Genomic DNA, 21,726 nt, shown 5'->3' on the forward strand with positions numbered 1-21,726 from the left:
CTCAATAGCTAGATTTTTCATTTTACAATTTTTAGTTTTTTTTCGTGGGTTTGCGTCTAGGGTTAACTGGTCGAAATTAAAAAAAAATAACACACCACAAAAAACACCTTCGGTAATTTTTTTTCATAAATAATTACAATTAATCATGAAATCTCATACAACTTTTGAGAAAAGTTCTTAAATTATTTTTATTCTGTATAAAACTCTTAAAAGGGTTTGTTTCTAGGGTGAACTCGTCGAAAACCTAAAAACAAGATATACCTTCACTTCATACATAATATTGTACCTATGTGTTATATATAAACCTCCAGGGTAGATTTTGTATATTTAATAATCAATCTTTGTTCCTATTCATTCACCGTTTCACCCTAAATGCAATGAGAACTTGTCATAAGTATGTACTCCACATGGCGAAATGTTAGTCGTAAAATTGAGACAAGATACTTCACTTTGAAGTATGGTATGGAGTACATTGCAGATTTGCATATTTCTTCGTGTTTATCAACATAATATCTATGCGAAAACATTTTTTTTTCTACGGGCAAAACAGGGAAACTGCAAAAAAGAGGAAAGAAGAAGCGTGTGGGTATCGATGAAAGTCACGCATTTATAATAAAAATTGGCAATTAAAAAGACATTAATGTTGTGCAATTTTTGTTGTTATTTTCATTTCCTCTCTTGCAAAATGTCGACTTTAGGAATCAATTTTGTTTGATCTAATGTGAACATGCAAATTATGTACATAGATAGTTGAGGAACCAAAGCATAATTTCCATACAGTCCCCAACAAACACCTTGCAACTTTAACTTTGGAAACTCTGAAGCAACGTTGCAAGAGAGTTTACTTCTTAGTTGCTAAAGTTGCGAATATGGTTGCATGGAAAACGATGCAGTATACTTTATCGCGATGTTGTCAAAGTTGCAAGATTTTTTTTATTATTTCAATAACTTGAAAAATTTAAGTGTTTTTGCATTCTAAAGTCTTTTCTACAACTTCTCAAAGAATAATTTACCTAAAAACACACTAAAATCTCAATTTTAAGCAAAATAATTAACTTTGAAAAAATCACTTGGAAAATAGTTGCAGGAAAGTATATATCAACGTTGCGCTAGTTGCAAAAAAATATCGAAAAAGAACAAATTTTCCTTGAAATTTAAGTTTTTTTGGACTCTAAATGAGTTTTATGCTTTACTTATCCCTAAAATAATTATTTTTTATTGATAATTTATCAAAAATTGTTAATTTTATTAAATATAATTTATTTAGTTGCTTAAACGTTGCATCAGGGTATGATGGCGCAACCCAAGCACGTTTTGTGCCTATGTTGCGCCTTTCACCGCAAGGGGCGCGTCTATCGCGAGAAATAACCCAAAACAGACAGAGAGTGGAATAGAAAAAAATGAGTCTGTCTCTTTCATTTATGTTTACAAACAGCAAAACTAGCGCCGCCCTGGTGGGTTGCTACCGAATCATTTTACAACGTTGTTGCAAAGGTTGCTGCATCGTTGCCTCAGAGTTGCAAAAAATGTCTAACATGGCCGACGGCATAAAAAAGTTGATTTTTATTTCATTATTCCGAGCAATTGGGAGCCCAAAATGATGCGGGAAGGCTTTCTTAGGGATAGTTGGGTGCATTACTTGTGTTTAAATAATTAATTAAAAAAAATTAAATTTTTGACCCCTAAAAAAAAATAATTTTCGGTAAAAAAAATTAAGAAAATTGAGATGGGAGCATCATTTAAGTTCCTTTGAGGCGATTTCATGACGGTAGAACCGCATGGCATATTTTTTTTCATTTAGAAAAAATCTAAAAACTCTATTATTAAATAATATAAATTATCCATTAGAGTTTGTCATTTATTATGATGGGAATATGGACGCCATATGATTATTATGAGTGTGTACCATATTTCCCTCCATTTATGACAGCGGAATGTTTTGAAATATTTTTTGAAACATTTTTGTTTCAAAAAATTTTAGTTGCGAGACGGTATACGGGAAAGGATATTTCAGAGTTTTGCAACGTTGAGGCAACTAGTTGCGGCAACGCATATATCTATTGACCATCTACTTCGAGGCAACACAGATATATACCGTTAGACATGGTTGCATTGTAGTAAATGTAACTCCGCGCAACGTTTAGGCAACTATCAATGGTTTGTTGGGTCGACAAATTTTCATCTTTCATTTCGAAAAAAAAAAACAAAACTTTAATTTGCGATTTTTTTTAAAGCAATTTAAATTATGAAAAATCAATTTGCAACTTCAGTTTTTTGATTAGGAAGTTTAATAAAAAAATGTGTTCGTGAGATAATGCAAATTAGCATTTAGGAGGGTGAAAATAAGAGATAAAAACTTCAATATTATATTCTCTCACATAGTGTAAGTGTTTTAACATCAATAATAATTTTTATAATGTGCATAATGTTAAATTATGAAGAGTGCCTCCAGAGGAATATATGTGTATGTATAAAAAAAGAGTACACAGGCGAGCATATTAAGCTGAAATATTAAAGTGAAGCGTGTAATTTTCATAATTACACCGCATCCAGCTTCGGCGGCGCAGCGACAAGGCCGTGTTTGAGCATAAGGCTGTTGGTTACCCTCCAAGACTGCATTTCGTACACACCTTCTCGATTATTGCACTTTCCATGGGGAAAAGTTTTTTTTTAATATTAATATACCGCTGCGGGTACGTCGAGGTAGTCAATTGCATATACCAGTGAATTTTCTTCAAATTAATCGTACGCCAATTTAGCACTATCCCCAGCCATGTTCATCCAATAAATACTAAAATCTACCGTGTAAGTTGTAATTTTTACTATTTTATTTCGCACCCACGGAGAGGTGTTAAAATGGCAAGAGCACCTCATCCATATAAAATTCATTTGTATTATATACAGAAAACACAGTGGATTGATAATATACATACGGAATATATCATTTAGGTGAGAGAGCGAGAGAAGAGCTGCATCATTAATTCACGGTAAATATTGTGTTCAAAAATCTTGATTAAATTCCACACATATAAATAAGATAGTCATCAGGAGAAATTCCATAGCAATTCTCCACTCAGAAATTGACACCGGCTTAGCACGAAAGAATGCGAGAAATGTCTCTCGTGTCCGATCTATCCATCACATACTGATGTAATATTACAAAAGTCGAGAATTCGTTGTTTTTTTTTTTAATCGAACAGACTTCCCTCCAAACCAACTGATCTCAATTCCACGGAAAAATTATGACTTTTTGCTTCAAATTGGAAAGTAAAGTTGACAGTTACCTTGTATTTGTGCGACAGTATATCATGATGAGCATTTAAAATATTTCTCCTTACCTGCAAAGAAAAAGAGAGAACACCATTAATTTTTCCTTGAAATATTTTTATACAATGTTTGAAAAAAAATGAGGGTAAAAGTTATGAAGGGTTTACTAAACAGTTAGGCTCCGGTGTAAGAAAGAATTTATGCTCAATACCGCTTTTATGCTTTTTTTTAAAGAAAATTTGTCAAATCATAACATTCTAAAATTCTTTTGAAGCCATTTCTTAACTTTTTCTTAACAATTTTACGTAGTTTTTACGTTCTTACGTCAAATACGTTAACTAAGATTAGATAGTCTTACGTTGGGTTCTGTAAGATACAAGGTAAAATGACTTGATCATATCTGGGTTAAAAATTCGTTTCTTTTAAATTTTCTGATCAATTCTTATAAGAATAAACAATTATAGAAGGTTTCAATGTTTAATTTAAATCATAATTTAAGACCTTCCCAAGACACAAGAAATAACGATTTTTATTTATTTGAAGCGATATTAACCCTTTCGCGTCTTAATTGAATCATTGAGTCTTTCAAAAACTTGTGGAATTTTAAGAGCCAAAATAAACAAAGTAAAATTTCAGAGCGTACTATATACTGGCCAACTCAGGGATAAAGTTTCGTGAAAGTCTTCTTCAAAATTGGATTCTAAAATTCTTTTTGCGAAAGCAAAAAAAAAATATAAGAATTATTTTAAAATAAAAAAAACTGAAAAAGAACTTAAGAGTTTTCTTTAAAGAAAATTAAATAATAAAATTTCTAATTATTCTTCAATAAAAAAAAACATTTTTTTTTACAAAAAAAGAAATTTTTTGAGCTTCTATTTAAAGAAAAATGAATCAATCTCCTTATTATTGTTTTTTCCCGTGTGCTCGACTCAATGTGGAAGGTTAATAAATGTGTACCGAGTGTGAGAGGTCTCTTTTGTATTTATTAAGCGACTGCGAAGAAAATGCCGTCGGTTCACTCATAATATTTTTATTGTGTGTGCCATTTGGAAATTCAAGACTTTTTTCCTCTTCCCATGGACCACGAATGAATGGCTAAAATTGCACATCTATTCACTCACTGAGGGGTGACTTTGACATGACAACCGGTATGACAATCATCTCATTTGTGGTGGTCGCATATCTCGAGGGTCAGGACCAATTACATACTTTTTTCGGGGGTATCAAAGCATCATTTTTTTTGTGCAAAACAATGATGGCATTTTAGGAGGATGCTGCTTTTCCCGAGACTTGACGCGATCTTTTGCGGTTTGCAGCATCTTCTCCGGGATTGCTTCATTCAAAATCATGCGCACGGGGAGTTTTCTGTTTTGTAGCGAAAACAATGCCCATTTAATTATTATATTTTGCGCCTTTGAGAGAAGAAATTGATATTCTGTGAGAAAAATTTGCGGTTTTGATTCAAGAAATGCACACACCATCGGCAGTGAGAATGAACCTAAAACGTTGCAATGTTGTAAAAGAATCTTACCGCCAATTTTCTTTAAGTTTTATTTGTTATTCTTTTTCGGTCAAACAATTGGTGTCAGCGTTGGGATTCCATCCATCAATCTTGGGTGCGTCGAGACGCATTTAGTGAGAATAAAATTTCCATATGAATAGTGGTGCGTAAATACGATTGGTGGGTAATAAACTTTGCAATTTAACGATTCGATTCGTGCTACGCTACAATTGATTGGAAAATGACAGACCGTTTAGCGTATCATTTTGCCATATATAATGTACCTACATATAGAAATGACGTGCACCCCCTGCCGCGCTGTACATAGCATTTTGATGTGCGAGACATGGAATTGCAAATACAACATTACGCAGAATTTGATGCATGAGGTGGTAGACAAACTAGTTCAATTGTTTTTCAATTAAATGAAGATGCATAGTGCACATTATATATAGTTGTTTCGATGTACAAAAATATGTGTATATATCACGCACACCTTGAGTGAATGCATTTTCCTTTTTCTCCAGCAATCCCTCGGAGAAAATGACACTTTGATTGCGAAATGTGAAGTAGCAATGGCTGCAATAATCACACTGACAACCATCAGCCAACAAATGATGGCATTTTGCGATTGTGTAGCGCAAATGGAAATCAATTATGGGGGGCTTTTCAGTGGGGAGAGAGCGAGAAAACTCCATGGAAAATCGAATGCAATTCCAAAGTGGCACAAACATTAATTTGTATCACGTCGAAAAATAATTTCCACACGCTCAGCAAAATTGGGTGTGGGGGCCTGGAAACACTGACACATGGACACTACATATGTGCTATGTATCTTCCTCCCGGAGCTTTTTTGGGCGGTATGAGTGGGCGGCCGTTTTGGGCCGAGGGTGTCGACCAGACGATTGGCTTCCTCTCTTTTGTGCCACAACGATTTATTTCTGACACCACAGCTAAATGGGAATACTTTTGGGGAAAGACGTGCTCTCCATGCCAAAAAAACCCATAGCAGACGCTCAAAAATATTCATCTTTCTCAATCAACAATAGAGGAGAGAAGAGAGTTTTACTAAATATGTTGTCTATTTTCATGTTGCGGAAAGAAACCTAGAATAGATAGTTCTATATTTGAAGACAATAGCGAAGAAATATACAAAAAAACCGTTGATTTTTTTTTTAAATCAGTAATTTGAATTTGAATTGTTGACATGGTATCAATATTTTACGTCACTGTCAACAAGCAAACGTCAGAGTTTCATTGTCAGCTTTTTGCTGCAAAAGCTGTAATTTGTGAAAATATGTTGTAATGCTACTCCAGTTATAAAAAAAAACAAAGAACTTGAGAGCTTTTTGCACTTCATAGAAAATTTCCTGGTTTGACCTTGGGTTTGACAGTTTACGCAAATAAGTACTGTCAAATTACATATAGAACTGTAATTTCTCTTCCTAACGATTCGCGTATTAAAATAGATTTTTTTAAAATATAATTTTAGGAGTCACCGAATTTATATAAAATACCTAAAATACCATGATTTTGACACAAAAAATGACATTTAATTCAGACATTAATCAATGACATTAAATTCACACATCTGTCAAAAATAAACGTCATCAATTTTAACTTCATTATAAATTTTAAATAAAGACAAGAAATAACAGAAACTTTAACGGTAAAGAAATAAATTTATTTGACGAAAGAAAGCTCAAAAAGAAAATCAATTCTATTCTATTTTGTAAAGTATTCTATCCTAAATCGAATAGCTGTGTGTGTGTTTAAATGGTTTAAATTCTTCAAAATAAACCGCCATATAATTTTAAGAAAAAAATTGGGAGGAACGTTCCACCTCCCGAAGAAAAAAACATGCTGAGAATTTATTGGTATCTAATCCGAGATTCCACTTCAATTTGGAAAATTGGTGCTGGAAAAGCAATTCACAATATTTATACGCGTGTTTGTCTGTTTTGTGTGCGATAGAGCTTCAAAATATGAATAATTGATTCTGATGAAATGGCTTAATTAGCATGTGGCGCGAGTAACTTTAGCAGCAATTTATCACTCACACCCGCTTCAAACTTTGCTACTTTTATATACTAAAAACCATTAAATTCTATATAGTTTTATACATCGGGTTAAACATTGTATGTATGGACTCTTCTCCCAACCCCACCCTATGGAATGGATGAAAAAAAAAAGAAAGAAATCAAGTGAAAGAAATTAATAGCTCCTCAAGTACTCTCCTTTACAATTTTATTCCTTCTTCTCTCTTTTTTTTCTTTCAACTCTTCCTTCTTCTTTTTATAGGGGAGCGAGTGCCCCGTATGAAAGTACGCTTGTCGGGAGAGTGGAAAAAAACCAGCCGTCGGTCTTATCTTTATTTTCCCTCCCATTCAATTTTGACACAACTTTGTGTTTCACTTTAATAATAATGTTACAAAAATAATTTTAATGACTTCCATAAGTTACGCGCAACATCGCCCATGTCTTTTATACCAGACACCCAGTGCATCTCGCGAGCTAATGAAGAGACCATAAGAAGGCCTCCGGGGAAAAAATTGAGACACTGTATAGAGCGCTCCCGGATATAAGATACGATTACTCTAGAATCTCAGAGACTTTTAATGTCTTTTCTCCTTTTAACCACTTCTCGACAACTTTTGGGCATGAGGTACTTTATGCTGCAGATGTACCAATAGTTGATCATAAGAAATTTCCCCAAATTTGTCACGTCAATGGGGGAATTTTTCAAGATTTTCACGACTTCCGGTAAAAGAATTTACGTTCCTACGTGAATCCTGATCACAAAAAAATCTTCCTTGCTCTAAAACTCTTTGATAAATTTTGAATATAAAAAGGAAATCTACAAAAAAAGAATCACAGCTAAAAACCTTGGGTCAAACCTCACACACTGAATAGTATAGAATAGATATAGCGCTTTGGGGATAAATCACAACAAAAAGTTCTCGGGTGGAGGTATGGAGATAAATTTATGGCTAGTAGAGAATAATAGTGCATGGGAATGTCCAAATTAGTCCTAATCACCATTGAGGAGATTTTTATCATTTCTGTAGACTCCAGTAGCTGAATGATCATTTAACATGCCCCGAGATCTTCATTATAGGCACCTTTTTTCGAGATCTCTTTCGGGATCTTATGTTGTGCTAACATGGAGTAACTGAACCCATAAAAAATATTTAAGATTGATCTCAAACTATTAAAAGGCATTGTTTAACCAACGAATTGCTGCTAAATGGTCTGGGAAATGATTCTTTTGGATCTTTTGGGTACAGAAACATATTTTTTTGGGAACTATAAGAAGTGCTACAGGGTGTTACATACACACATACCTTCCAGTTTTCGTGATGATCATCTCTGTTCCCAATTCATGAAATTTATCCCATAATTCTTTTGTCTCCAAATGACACTGGACGGGCCGTAATTCATCACAGTTGCATGATCCCAGTAAACCAGGTCGTGTCTGTTTTAGAAAGGAAGAAAATGGGTTAATTTGTGATTATTCTTCATGCGAAAGCTGCAAAAAAAGATGAAGGAGGACCCACCTGAACTGGCTCGGGGGACAATCTATCCTCATCGGAGGGACTTGGGGGTGTGGGCAAAGCTGTACTTGAAGTTCTTGGAGTCCTCGGGGGACCTTCTGAATCACTACACTGTTCCACGTCCACATCAACGTCATCATCGCCCTCTGGGAAGCGATCTACAGAAATTGGGCCTAAAATTCAAAGTAAAAAAAATGTAACGATAAGAAACATTGAGGAGATGTTCAAACAGCTGAAGATCCTCTTGGGATATTTGAGGGATCATGCAATACACGTGGTTTGACTGACAAGCCCTCTAGGCTCTATATCACCTTCAAAGAGCGGCTCTTTTATAGTAATTTATTTTCATTGCAAACGCAATTCACAATGGCTACACTATGCAACAGGTTTTTGAACTTTTTCGCAATTTTGCCCTAGAAAACTTTCCTCTACTCAGAATTTTCAAGTTCTTGATTTTTAAACCATTTTTAATAGAGGGGTCAATTCTATTCAAAAGCTTTCTTTTGCTATAATTTGAGTTTTTTTTTAAGAACTTTGTTATTATTTATAAAATATTGTAAAATTTTAACAGTTGCATTTAAACAAATGCTGTTTCAGAAATTTTAAAACTTTTCTTTCCTAAAAGATTTCTGGAACAGAACGACATCAAAAATAATTTTAAAGCACAAACTGTTAAAATCTGACAACAACTGTCAAGTTGTTAAAGCCAGAATAGGACAGACTTTTTATAGAATCGAACCCAAAGTTTTAATATTAGAAATTGAAAATTCCATTCAAAATAAATTTGAATAAATGCGAAAACATTTTCTTAAAAAAAAGGTTTTTTCTCTACTTCTGTAATTTATCTTGAATTTTTTTTAATCAAAATTATTTAAAAAATATTTCTTCGAGCATTTTGCATCTGCATGTGTCCAATACCCCAAAACCCTCCATCCAATGAATAAGAAAACATACAAATTTAATAAATTAAATTTTTGTCGTGCAGTGTAATTTCTGCAGCCACCTCTGTCTTTTTCTCTTGACAAACGTTCTCACCTGCACCATTTCACTGTTAAAAGCGCAATATGAATTGTATTGGATTGTCTTTAATTTAATTAAGATGTTATAGGTTGAGAAAAGATCTTCAGCCAGAGAAGGTAATTTTGCGGTTCGCGTTTCCTCAACAATTTTTGTATGTAAGTGCCGAAGAAATAAAAAAAAAAATGAGATGGAAAAAAATACAGAAACATGCAATAAACCGCAGTGTTTGTAAATTCTTTGTCGGTGTTAATTAATCAAAATGAAATATCTCTAAATGCAATAAAATTGTAATTTCATCTGCAAAAGTTTTTCACGCACAATTTTCTTTCTCTCCTACAAAATTATTCTTTTGCAATGGCAAATGTTAGAAGGAATTCGCAAGAGCGAGAGAGAAAAGGGGCGGAATAGATAAGAATATCTTAATAACTAATTAATTTGGAGAAGTTATTTGCCAGATGTAATTGCATACATCGTGTGATTTATTGCGGTGCTGTTTGCAAAAAAAAAACGAAGAAAAAATTAAGATGTATTGAAGAAATTCTTTGAGAGAATTTTGCATGGTAGAAATTTTTGAAATCCACCCAAGCCTATAGAAAATCTGCACATTAAATTGCATAAAGAAACCTATACACCGTGTAACCTGGTGATTGAAAACAAACCATCTATTGATAGATTCTTTCCTCAATTTTGTATTTGATCGCTCTCCCCTCCCCATTTCCCGCCAATTTTTCTCGCGCATTTTATGAATTGCACAACGTTTGTAATTTATTCACTCTTAAAGACTCTAGAAGTGTGAATCGAATCGATTAATAACCTCTCACTCGTAGATTGCAACCGATAGACGCTGTACAAGGAAATATTTTATTGAAAACATTTAATTAGCACTACTGTAGAATCTCTAATCAAGTTTTTTTTTAATGTGAATTCGAATTGAAACTTCACAGTTTTACACGAAAACTGATCCGCCATCGTTTTATATGATTCTAAAATTAATTTTCTTAATAGAAAATTTATTGAGGAATCTTTATGTTAAAAATTTCTAATTCAGTCCTAAATTTTTTTTAATACTTTTTATGGATGATTTTGTAACAGAATTAGCTGTTCTTTCAACCTAGCTCTAGTATTGGATTTAAGTCATGAATAAATTGTTAAGCACAATCTTCCTAAATTTATATTTAACAAAATTCTGCGCAAAAAAAAACATTATTTTCTGCGTAAGAAACTCATTGTTATAACCATTAATTAACCCTTTTATTGATTAAATTGTTAGTTAATAAATCTCTAATTCTTATATTAAGTATTATCTGATTTAGTGAGTTAAATTGAGGTCAATATATTGCCAATAATTCTTTTCTTTTAATTATCAGCATGAAAGAGAAAATTATCTATTTTCAAACTTTCTAACAACGGCTTTATCAAATTTTTATGATCTTTTATGTATTTCAGAAATGTTTTATCAATAATTTTTTTTATCTTAAGAAAAATATTTCATTTTGTGAAATAATTTATTAAATATAACATCGAACTAAATTAAATATTGATAAACTCGATAAATTACCACATAGAATTAGCCCGAAAAATGATTATAAAGTCATTGCTCGAAATTACAGTAGAGACCCGCAATACAGCCGCCTTTCAAAGAAGTTTCTCAATTTATAAAACACAAGAAAAACTAACCCACATTAAAGGATCGACCTTTATTTTTTGGAAAATAAATAACAAGAATTTTAATATTTAGGCTTTTTTCTTTTACTAATTCAAAAACTAATAAGACAAAATATCAGAACTTATTGATTTATTGTATTTATTTTTACAAGAAAATCCTTGAATTATCCTAAATTAGTCTAATTCAAAAGATATTCATTCAAAAACGGTTTTTTGGTCTTGTTTCTGAGCTCCTTAAGGAGATTAAATTATCGATTAAGACGAATTTAGAGACGTTCACAAAGTTTAGTTGAAACTTTAGTCCTTCTAATCTTTTAGGGATATAACCGATATAACTTAACACTCAATACATGGTTTGTTTTCTTTATTTTCTTGTTCTAATGAACAGAATCGGTGTGTTTCACCGTCATTTTTTAATGCGTTTTTTAAGATCTTGAAATCTAAAATATGACATTAAATCTTTGATCCTATATTATTCTTATGAGCACTACAGAAAAAATCACAATCTTCTATTTTAAAAAACTCCGTTCCTTAGTAGGTATATTCTTCTAACCGTTTTTAGCCGTCTTTGAACGTTTAACCACAAGCCTAATTGGGGGATAAATCCAATAAAATTTTTGCGAAACTTACTAATACTCCTTTCCGATGGCTCACGACTTGAGGGGCCCCGAGCCATGATTGCCGCAATTGAGAAATCCGTGGCGCCCTTCGAGTTAGCCAGATTGGCGCCGCAGTGGTTTTGGGTGCCTAGGAGCATATCTTCACAACACTCTGGCGAGCACCGTCCTCCACTGCCCTCCACACTCTGGAGTCTCAGCAATTTTCGATATGTCTTCACTTTTGCGCCTTTTTAAAATCTTCACGTCGGAATAAAGGAAATTTGCACCAAACTGTGGCCTACCCACACAGCAATGAACCACACTCTGGGACCCAAATGGGGGAGTCACACACCTTCAGCTCAATACCGCGGGTGGGTTTACTACTACCTTATTTAGTATTCACATCAACACGTGAGTTAGCACTTCCATCGCGTTCATGTGCAGCGGGTGGAAAAGTATTTCACGCGATTTACTTGTTTCGCTTTTGCCACTCGGTCAACACGGTGTTGCCATGCATCGGCAAACTAAAGTAGTGAACACCTCAGGTGAGCACAGTTACGCAAGGGACCCATGGGGCTATGTTGTGGGTCTAGAGACTTTTGGGGTTGGTTTGAGATTTTGTCAGAGAGCAAGCATATATAGTAAAATGTGTATTTGGTTCCGGGGGTGGTTTCCGCGTTTTACGGGTTTCAAAAACACTCAACCGCCGATCGCAAGAGACGTGTGCAAGCCTTGAGACGTACCGTACCAAACTGAATGCTACCCGAGTCCGGTTCGATGGGTAAAGCATACACGAGTCTGTTCGGGCGTCACATTCTCCGCCAAGAGCACCTCCCATTGAGCTCAACAGACAGCCGAATGGCGGGAATGCCAGTGAGTGAGGCCGAACTATGTGCACAAGACCGGTGCCTATGTACAGCATAGTATGCAGGGGAATGGCATGCAACAGCCTCTGATCTGTTATTCGTCACACCGTAGCCGCGGTGCGATGTGGAGGAAGCGAGACGGAACTGGGTGTTTGTTGGCACGGCAACCCAGCAATGGGGCGGGTGTGAAAGTCAGATTCCGAGCTCAGTATTGGGAGTGGAGGTAGCGTGTGGAGGGGTCACCTAATTGGCAGCATATGCACCGCTTTTTATAGGTTCCCGGGAGTATTTTGTATTTTATGGCGCTAGCTTTCTAACGCTTTCAACGCTCTGACATGTATTTATGTACTTTTTCACTTGCACCCCCTTTTGCTCAACCCGCTCGGGCCACCGGGGGTGTGAGTTTTAGGTACATAGCACTTTCAGGGGTGGATTTGTACATGAGATTCCGAAGCCGTCAGTGTGTAAATTGTATTGCTCACTCAATCTACCACACATATACAACCCTATGAAGATTTCGTCGGTAGAAAGAGAGGCAATGCGCGGCAAGAGGGTTTACGTTATATACACACAGGGTGCCTCAAAATTCACCAAATCCCTCTATGAGCCAACGCTACCACCCCTATTTCGTGCTGTCCCTCCTACGGGATCCCACTGTAAATTGGCGCTACTTTTTCTCTCACATTTCGTGTCGATGGGGACGCCGGGTGTGGGGTTGAAATGGAGCCGCCTGGTGGGTTTTCACCCCACGTAATGGCATATCTCATTATCCATTCGCTTGTATATTGAGTTGACGCTTTTGAGAGCATTTTGATTTCGTGTTGGAACTTTTTGCGCTGACATTAAATTTTTTATTACCAAAAGGATCAGCTTGCACAGGAAAAATTATGAAGGCTCCCTCTTCATTTTAGCTGCGACGGCTCGCGAAATTTTCGTGCAAAGGAAGCAAGAACAAGTAAAAAAAAAAAGTTGATTGAATGGATTTTATTATTTCAGAATAAAAAAAAACCTTCCGCAAAGAATCGATACACATATTTTTACAGCCGACGGCAATTATGAGAAAATTAATAATTCAACGGGATAGACACAAGTTTCAATTATAAATTTCTGTCAATTTTCTCGGTGTTCCACAGAGAAGTCAACCCTCCTGAGAGGATATTGGGAAACAAACATACCGCAATACACCCCCTCACAACAGCCTGACTTTATAGGGGGTTGCTCATCGCACGAATTCAGAGGGAATTTGATTATGAGAAATTGGAGAATATCGTTGCTTGATGAAATTTTCAAATTGAACTGAGACTTAGGTGACATTTTAATTTTGACAGAACTTTAAGGACATAGCATTGAGCTGTCAATTTTGATGGAGATGAATTTTACTCAATTTTAAACGCTATGTAATATTTTATTTAAGAGTTTTTTACCTCTTAAAAATTTAAAAAGATTTCAGTTTTCTTTAATATTTTTTTTTACACATAACAATCTTTTAAAAAACAATATTAAATTAATTTTTAAATTTTTAAAACTATTTTTTAAATTGATTTAATTTTTTTTTGTTTAAATCTAACAAAACAACATGAATTAGACTTAAAAAAAGCAATTCTCTTAAAGAAAACTAATAAAACTCTTAGAATTAAAAATAAATAAAGTGTCTGATTTAATATGGATTTTGTGTATGTGTAATATGGATTATAAAGCTAAATCATAAATTAAAGAATATAGAACTTATTAGAATATTTCTAAATAAAAAATTAAAAGAAAATAATTTTAAAAAATCCTACTTTTTAGAGAAATTCAATAATAAAATATATAAAAACATTTTTAGCTTTAAAAACGAACTTCAAAGAGTTAGAAAAAGAAGTTTGTACAAGCACAACAAAGCATAAAAATACAAAACAAATCACTTTAAAGTGAAACTATTTTCAAAGACACATTTTCTTAGGAAAATTTCTTTTTTTTCTATAAATTCCATTGAATACCCTCAAACTTTTAAATATCCATGAAATCTCTTTGGCTTCCGGAATTTCGTGTACGTACATAGGGCATACTGCACTCATTCGAAAGTCGAACAACCCCCTGTGAGTTCTAGAGTGCCGAAGGGGATGAAGCTGTGTGTCCTTTCAATCGACTCCATCCCTCCTTGTATTTTGGGTATTATTTGGGAGTTTCACCTCATAAACAGCGTCACAGTACAATTTGGGCTCTTCTGTGGTGCAAAGAGAAAATATTTTGGGACCCTCAAAAACACACACAAATGGTCTCTCATTTCAAAGCGTGACGATATTTCAGCCCAAATAACTCGGGTTTCACAAACTCAACTTCTTCACGAAGATTTATTGCCATCGTAGTTCCGACTACTCGCAAATTTTCAACCAAAATCAATTTTTGACGCCAATTGAGGAAGAATAAAACATTCTGTGAGAGTAATTAAATGCTTTGATTTTTTCTACAACATAAAGTTTAATTTTTTTCGGGGAGCTAAAATGTCTAAAATGAAGTTATCTAGGGGAGGGAAGTAACGACATTTGGATATATTTCATTTTTAATGTGGTGTCAGACTCCTGAAGATGCTCTAATAAGTGGAATTTTCAACAGAAATAGTTGATTATAAATTACATCCCTTCCGAAATGGCGTCAATGTGTTATATATGGCACATTTTATACATATTTGTGGTGTGGAGAGGAAGCGAGAGAGAAGACACCCCTTATGTGAATGTAAATTAGGCCACCAGAGTGAGGAAGGATCTAGGAGAGATGGGATTTTTCCTTGCTACACAAAAGACCAACTTTCTGCGCTGAAATGTGCATTTTGGGGTGTTGCGTTGTAATGCAAATGAGCCAAATGAAAAGCCAGGGGCATTTGCATTTCCAAAGGGGTGGCCCTCAGGGGGTTGCTCGTGGTGATATGTAAAATACTCACCACGAATTGGTTGGATTAACCGCATAGAAAAGTTCTGCATAGTCGAGGGGGTATACGAGGAATGAATTCGTTGTAGGAAAAGGTGATAGTTTTTGCTTCTTTTTTCCCAAAAAGTTTTCTTCTCTGGCTTCACTTCAAGGAGATTTGTTGCCTCTACATGCCCTTAACTTCGCCCATTTGACTTTGTAAAGTGCTGGAAGGGCTTGATTTTAGTGCTGATTGTGATTTCTCGTCAACTCCTGATTAAAAAACTCAAAAAAAGAAGAAGAAAAAAACTTTAGACATCAAACTCTTTAACAATGCTCAGCTTTGCTAGCTTCGGTCTTTCTTTTTTTTGTATGGTTTTTTTAAGCTCTGGTTGGTCTTACAATTAAAATAACTTAAAGAACATGATGTGCTGAAAAACTTGTTCTTCGATTGAGTTCAATTTTATGCATTAAAATTCTATACAAGTGTACTCTAGAAAATTTATAGGTATACTCTTGGCTTGTTCTGCTTAAATTAATGCAACGAGAAAATTGATAAACTATTCTCTCCCACGTATGGAATTATATGAGTTTCGAATGATCTCACGGAATAAACGTCTTGGGCAAATTAAAACAAGACACTGCAATTGATTTTCCATTCCTGAAGAAAAAAACCTTCAAGAACTCGTTGAAGTCTCGATGGTTTATTTAATTCTCTTTTTTTTTCTTTTGAAATTCAGAGGCACCAAACATGTCACCAACCTACCCATCTTATCCAATTGTGTGGCAATGGCTAACGCAAGCAAAAAAGAAAACCTGGATCATGCTGATGGCGAGACAGTCATAAATAAAATCAGAAATTGTTTGCTCATTTAGCAAAAGGCAGGGACTTTTTATTTCTCAACCTCTTGTAAGCCTCACTGTCATCTTCGTGCCGGTGACAAAGGAAAAAGAGGTGTGACTCCCCAGCAGTGGTTTTCATAAATTTCAATTCAACTTAATGATTATCCCGTGTGACAAAAGTTACCAACGATACCTTTACCCATTTTTCACGAGGCATGTGGACACAGAGTAAAATGGGATGTGATGACTTTTTGCTTGCGGAAATGCATGAAGAAAGAGAAAAGCCCTCTCAAGTCAAATTCTTTTGATGAAAAATTCATTGGAAACACGATACGATCTCCATTCACAATCCTTTTTCAAGTGGGTTTGTAAGTTACTCCTTGTTTTGGTGGAGGCTCTAGAGATACACAAAGTAAGAGCACGGTGTGGAAAATTTCCGTTAAAAAGGAGAATGGACATTTGAATATATTACTCAAAGAAAAAATGTTTTAAATTTTGTATTTTCTTCATTGAAAAAAATATGATTATAAATTATTTTTCTGTAATAATGAGAGTCTAATGAAGGAAATAAATTTACCAAAACGTTGCTGGAAAGCATAAATATTGTGTTTTCTCTTTTTCGACTAATTTTGTCGAATAAGAAATTAATAGAAAATAGAATCTTCAGTTCCAAAGCTTTCTTCAAAGCAGCATGGATGATCCTAAATTCCTCCAGAAAGATTAGAATTATTCCAATTAAACTTTATAATAACTTTTAGAAAGATAAAAGGTTAGATATTGTGGACAAAGAATCCGTTTAGGTGTTCTATTTGCTGATAATTTATATTTTAATTTTCTGACAACAATAAAGGATTTCCATAATTTTCCTACTTCTTCAGGAAAAACTTGAATGCAAATAAACTAAAAGAATTTCTTTCTCTAAAAAATTTTTTCAATTTGAATTTAAATTTTTTTTGCAGCTCATATCCTTAATTTAAAAAGGAGATTGTAATGAAATTAAATTATCCTTTTCCTTTGTTTTTTTTTTATTATTTTCTAAATAAGCATTTTGTCAATCCTTAACAGACTCTGCACAAACTATTCTTTCGTGTGTAACATTTGCCAGAAGTCAAACCTCCATCAAGGACCTACATCGCAGAATTTCCATTGGAGATACATACATTATATGCGCTCAAGGATACAATAAAATCACTTTTATTGAGAATAAGTCGCATTTTATCCTCTTCCTTCCTCCTTGAAAAAAATAATCGCAAAATCCAATGCAATTCCCTGAATAAGCCTCATTCTGCTTCCAAAATTTAGCATTCTCCTTTAGCCAAGAAATCCCTTTCATCGACATTTATGTCCCTACGAAGAACATATTTCAAACTCACAGATGAAAATAGGACGTATTGTGCGTTAAAAGCTATAATTTTGATCCTCATCTGTGTGTTACCTTCCTTGAATGCCATTGAGGTGTGACAAAGAATATTCAATTAAGTGTTTGTTGACTCTCTAAATGCCTCCTTTTCAATTCAAGATGATTTCTCTTTGCCACAAAACCCCAAAAATACAGCAAAAAGACGCTCAAAAGGGACCTCACATAGGGCGTGATGTTAGAAACATATTTTTGATTTGTGGCTACCGGAAATTTTCAAACCTCATCGACTTCCGCCAGCAGAGCATTCCCTCGCGCAAGCAATTTCCTCGGCATTTATGCTAAACACCTTAATAAGAAATTGTATGATAATTGAGAGAAAATTTTCACGTGGAATATTCATGCAAAAAAAAAAATAATCAACACTTGGTATGATGAATTCGTCATTGAGACATTGTCTTGGCGGCTCTATCATAAAATGTGCAATTAATATGCAAATCGTTTTGCATCTTTCTCCCTACAATTAAAAACCATTATGCTGTGCATGGTGGAATGGAGTACAGTGTTGAATTGTGGTGGCGACGATTCCACTGAATTGACGAGGGCAATTGTCGGTCCGGGGAAGTGATCTGTGCGGAGTCTTCGACGACAGCTCAATTCCGGGAAGAGGTCTTTGTAGTAGGAGGAGTGGTACAAGCAAAAACAGCGGCAATCCCTTCGGAGTTTGTTTATTGAAATAAATAAAGCAAAATTGTAATGACACACTGCAGTACACTCAAGAAAATTAGAGGTTACACCGTATATGCAAATTAGGGGTAAAAATTATACATTATTATTTTTTCATTTATTTCAGGTGATGAAGAGATCATCTCGTTATAGTTGAAGAAGATTTAGATCTTCTAGATGAAGAATATCTATATATTTTAGGAAATGAGAACTTTTAAGTATTAATTAAACAATGCGTTTTCAAAAGGAGATAATTCCTACAATTAAGTAATAGATCTTAGTAATTAAGGCGGATCTTTTAAACCCTAATTGAATTTATAACTTTTGTCTGCATTAAATTGACTTTAATTCACAACAGAATCTAATTTAAATTGAAACACGAAAGGTTGAAATTTGTGACAACAAAAATTATGGATTCCGGTGAAATAATGATGAAGGACAATGAGCTAGAGCAGATGTTCCGGACAATGATGAACCGGATCAGGCTCTACGGAGCCTCCACACGGAGACTGGATGCATCACTCGCAGGTAAAAAAAAAATATAAATGAATATATTTCTTAATTTAATATAAATATTACAGAGAAGGATATTGTCAAGAAAGACATCAAGAATGCTATTAATGGAAATGGAGGCGCCTGGTGCTTAACTTTGGTAAAATTGCAATGGAGGCGCCAGGTCATACGCATTACTTTTCAATTTATATACCCGATTTTATACTGAAATAAATTCTACATATTTATAGTATAGAGAATAAAGAAGCGCCTGAACTGTTCAAGAATGCGTCTCACATTTCTTTACCAACGTTTGACAATTTTCTTCTCACATTGGATGAAAATTTTCGACGTTAGACGATCCTTTTTCAACACTAAACGCATCTATTCCAACTTCTTACCTTACCTTTTTACGCCACAGTTTTTTCTGAGTGTAACACGTGTAGAAGCCTTCCAGAGAACATTTTCTTTGCACAAATATCACGATTTCTTTGACCAAAAGAAGCCTAATAATTATTTGAATTTTTGATCTGTGGAATACTTTTACTGTGCAATTTCTTTAATTAATTCCCGCACATTTCGCCAATTTGGGAAGTTCATGGAAAAAACCACGCAACAATAGACCACGTTCTCTCGGGGGGAATTTCCTCAATTACATTTCCCGGCATGTGTACCCAGTGGGAGATTGCAGGCGATATAATTTTATTTGGATACCCGAGTTTTGGCCCATCCCTCGCAGCAAATAATCTTTGCCATATAATAACGCAATTGCACCTATTAATTCCCTCATTCCCATTGCGGGGTTATTATTCTTTCAAGGTGTCTGCATTAAATGAAATATATACTCTTGTGTGCGCCATAAGGAAATTGTCTTTAATTCCTCTCTGTGAGAATGGCGAGGCCAGCGAGGTCAGGAGATGGTTTAATGTCCATTAAGTTTTTGTTAATAAAACGACAAAATTGTTTGTGAACATTGTCAACGATTTCCGATTGTCTGAGCAGAGAGAGAGAGAAGAGATGTTGATTGCTTCCAAATGGGAATGATTTAAAAGTATTTCTCGTATTTCTATACACCTCATTATATTGAATCTCCCACAGATGATATAGATCGTATAATTGTCTTAAATGTTTTGTTATAATCTCATTGTCATAAGCCCCTCTCGGTTCTTCTCACATTTCTCGTAAAAGAGACTTTTTCAAGAGACGCACTGAATGTGGTAACATAGACGATGAAGGGCTACACCCTGAGTGTCAATGCGACATCTTGAAGAGGCCACCCACTCAATGACAGCAGGATGCCTCTGGCGAGATGCAGAGACAAACATCTTGCAAGAAAATATTCCTCTCATTCTGCATGTTAGAGATAAAAACCTCTGCTGGACATACTCTACCACCTCTGCAGGGAATTATTGCATTGCGTCTAGACGAGGGAGAAGTCAGTTTTTTTTTCTCATTGCAAAATCTTTCAAGATGAGAGGCTCCGGGAAAAAAATTGTTTGAAAATTGCCTAGAAATTGGGTATCGCTTAAAAGTCGATTTACTTGTGAGGGAAATATCTCAATTAAAATTGACTATTTAGTCCTAAACGATTGATTGCCTTGGGCATAAATTCACATGGCGATGATGAAAAATTATCCATGTCCATTAGCTTATCAATCAATAATCCACAACCACAGACTCTGTGCTGGGAGAGCTCCCTTGATCAATTTGGCAGGTGGAAATGCCATTAAAGTCCATCATGAAACCACTTTTCCACTCGGACGTCTTCATTATGCCACGAGGAAATTGCATTCTCGTATCTTCCCGGCATTTTTAATTTTTTATATTAAAAATAAATATTTTTTCTTCAGCGCGGCAATTTTTATAAAGGGTGCATCAAATATTATCCCAGGTGGTTTAATGGGGTGATTAGTGGCTGATAATTCATATTATTGGGCCAGAACACTGTTTATTTTTTTTGGGCCACGTCCTCTTCGTGACACTTGCGAATTAATTTATTCAATTCATCCAACCACAAAACCACATCCTGACTGTCCTCCGTATATGATGAAGAAAAATGGAGAAAAATTGCATTTATTCAGCCCCCAAAGCTTAACCACAAAATACCATGGACAATGTCCTCTGCATGGCACAAACTAAAAGAGACTTCTTCATTGTTGGCATTTTTGGCTTTTGTGTGTAGCCCCATATTTGAGGGCATTTGAGGCTTTTCTTTGGGTGCAAATTCAAACCACGAAAATCCCTTTTGGGTGTGCGCACAAGTCAAAATGAATATCGTATTTATCGAATTAAGCTACACTCTTTTGCCTAATTACGGTGTCATACAACACTCGCGTCAATTGGGTAGCATGAGGGGGTTAACAGATGTTGTCACACTATTTTCTGCATGCAAATTGAGTTAAATTTTGCGCCACAATAGGGCTCTTCTGGCTCTGCCTTCATCCCAAAAAAAAATTCTAAAAGCGAAAATTACACCATCGTACAAAATTGCCCCGCAAAATTGCCAAGGAAGCCAAAAAAAGGAAGGATTTAAAGCACAGAAGCTGCCCGAGAAAAAAAGAAAATCTCAGGTGAAGTCACGGATGGGTCAGTAAAAGTTTTTGCCAAATCGCCAACCAGGTAAATCCTCAAACATTTTAGGAATATCAAATTGAATTTGCCATCCCCCCAGTGTCACTGATACCACCCACACCACCCCTTGGCCGTAATAACTGTCTCTTCTTATCCAATTTCTCGGTTTTGTAGAGACTCCGAGGATTAACTAACAATTTTCTTAGACTTAAATGCGGATTACCGGAGACTTTCTTTCCCACAGGATTCAAGTAATTTGTCCATCTTGCGAAACTTCTTGTGTATAACACACACACATTTTTTGCGCAAATAGGAAGAAAGTTTCCACCCCAAATCTTGTGGGGGTTAAACTGTCTTAATAAAAATACCAAATACACCT

General features: G+C 35.0%; 2 protein-coding genes across 2 annotated transcripts in view; both read right to left on the bottom strand.

Annotated features, from left to right (window-relative positions):
* Positions 1-12,360, bottom strand: part of LOC129790261 (T-box protein H15) — a 46,194-nt gene extending 33,834 nt beyond the window's left edge. The window contains exons 1-4 of the mRNA XM_055827698.1: positions 11,994-12,360; positions 11,638-11,864; positions 8,326-8,495; positions 8,113-8,243 (exon numbers count right to left, since the gene is read on the bottom strand). Coding sequence (XP_055683673.1) covers positions 8,113-8,243; positions 8,326-8,495; positions 11,638-11,764 — 428 coding nt within the window. The 5' untranslated portion in view covers positions 11,765-11,864; positions 11,994-12,360. The remainder of the gene's footprint in view (positions 1-8,112; positions 8,244-8,325; positions 8,496-11,637; positions 11,865-11,993) is intronic.
* LOC129790123 (WD repeat-containing protein 19) overlaps positions 1-21,726 on the bottom strand; it is an 829,031-nt gene that overhangs the window by 140,894 nt on the left and 666,411 nt on the right. The gene's annotated exons all lie outside the window — the stretch shown is intronic.

Source organism: Lutzomyia longipalpis, chromosome 2 (assembly GCF_024334085.1).
Source record: "Lutzomyia longipalpis isolate SR_M1_2022 chromosome 2, ASM2433408v1".
Taxonomy (NCBI): domain Eukaryota; kingdom Metazoa; phylum Arthropoda; class Insecta; order Diptera; family Psychodidae; genus Lutzomyia; species Lutzomyia longipalpis.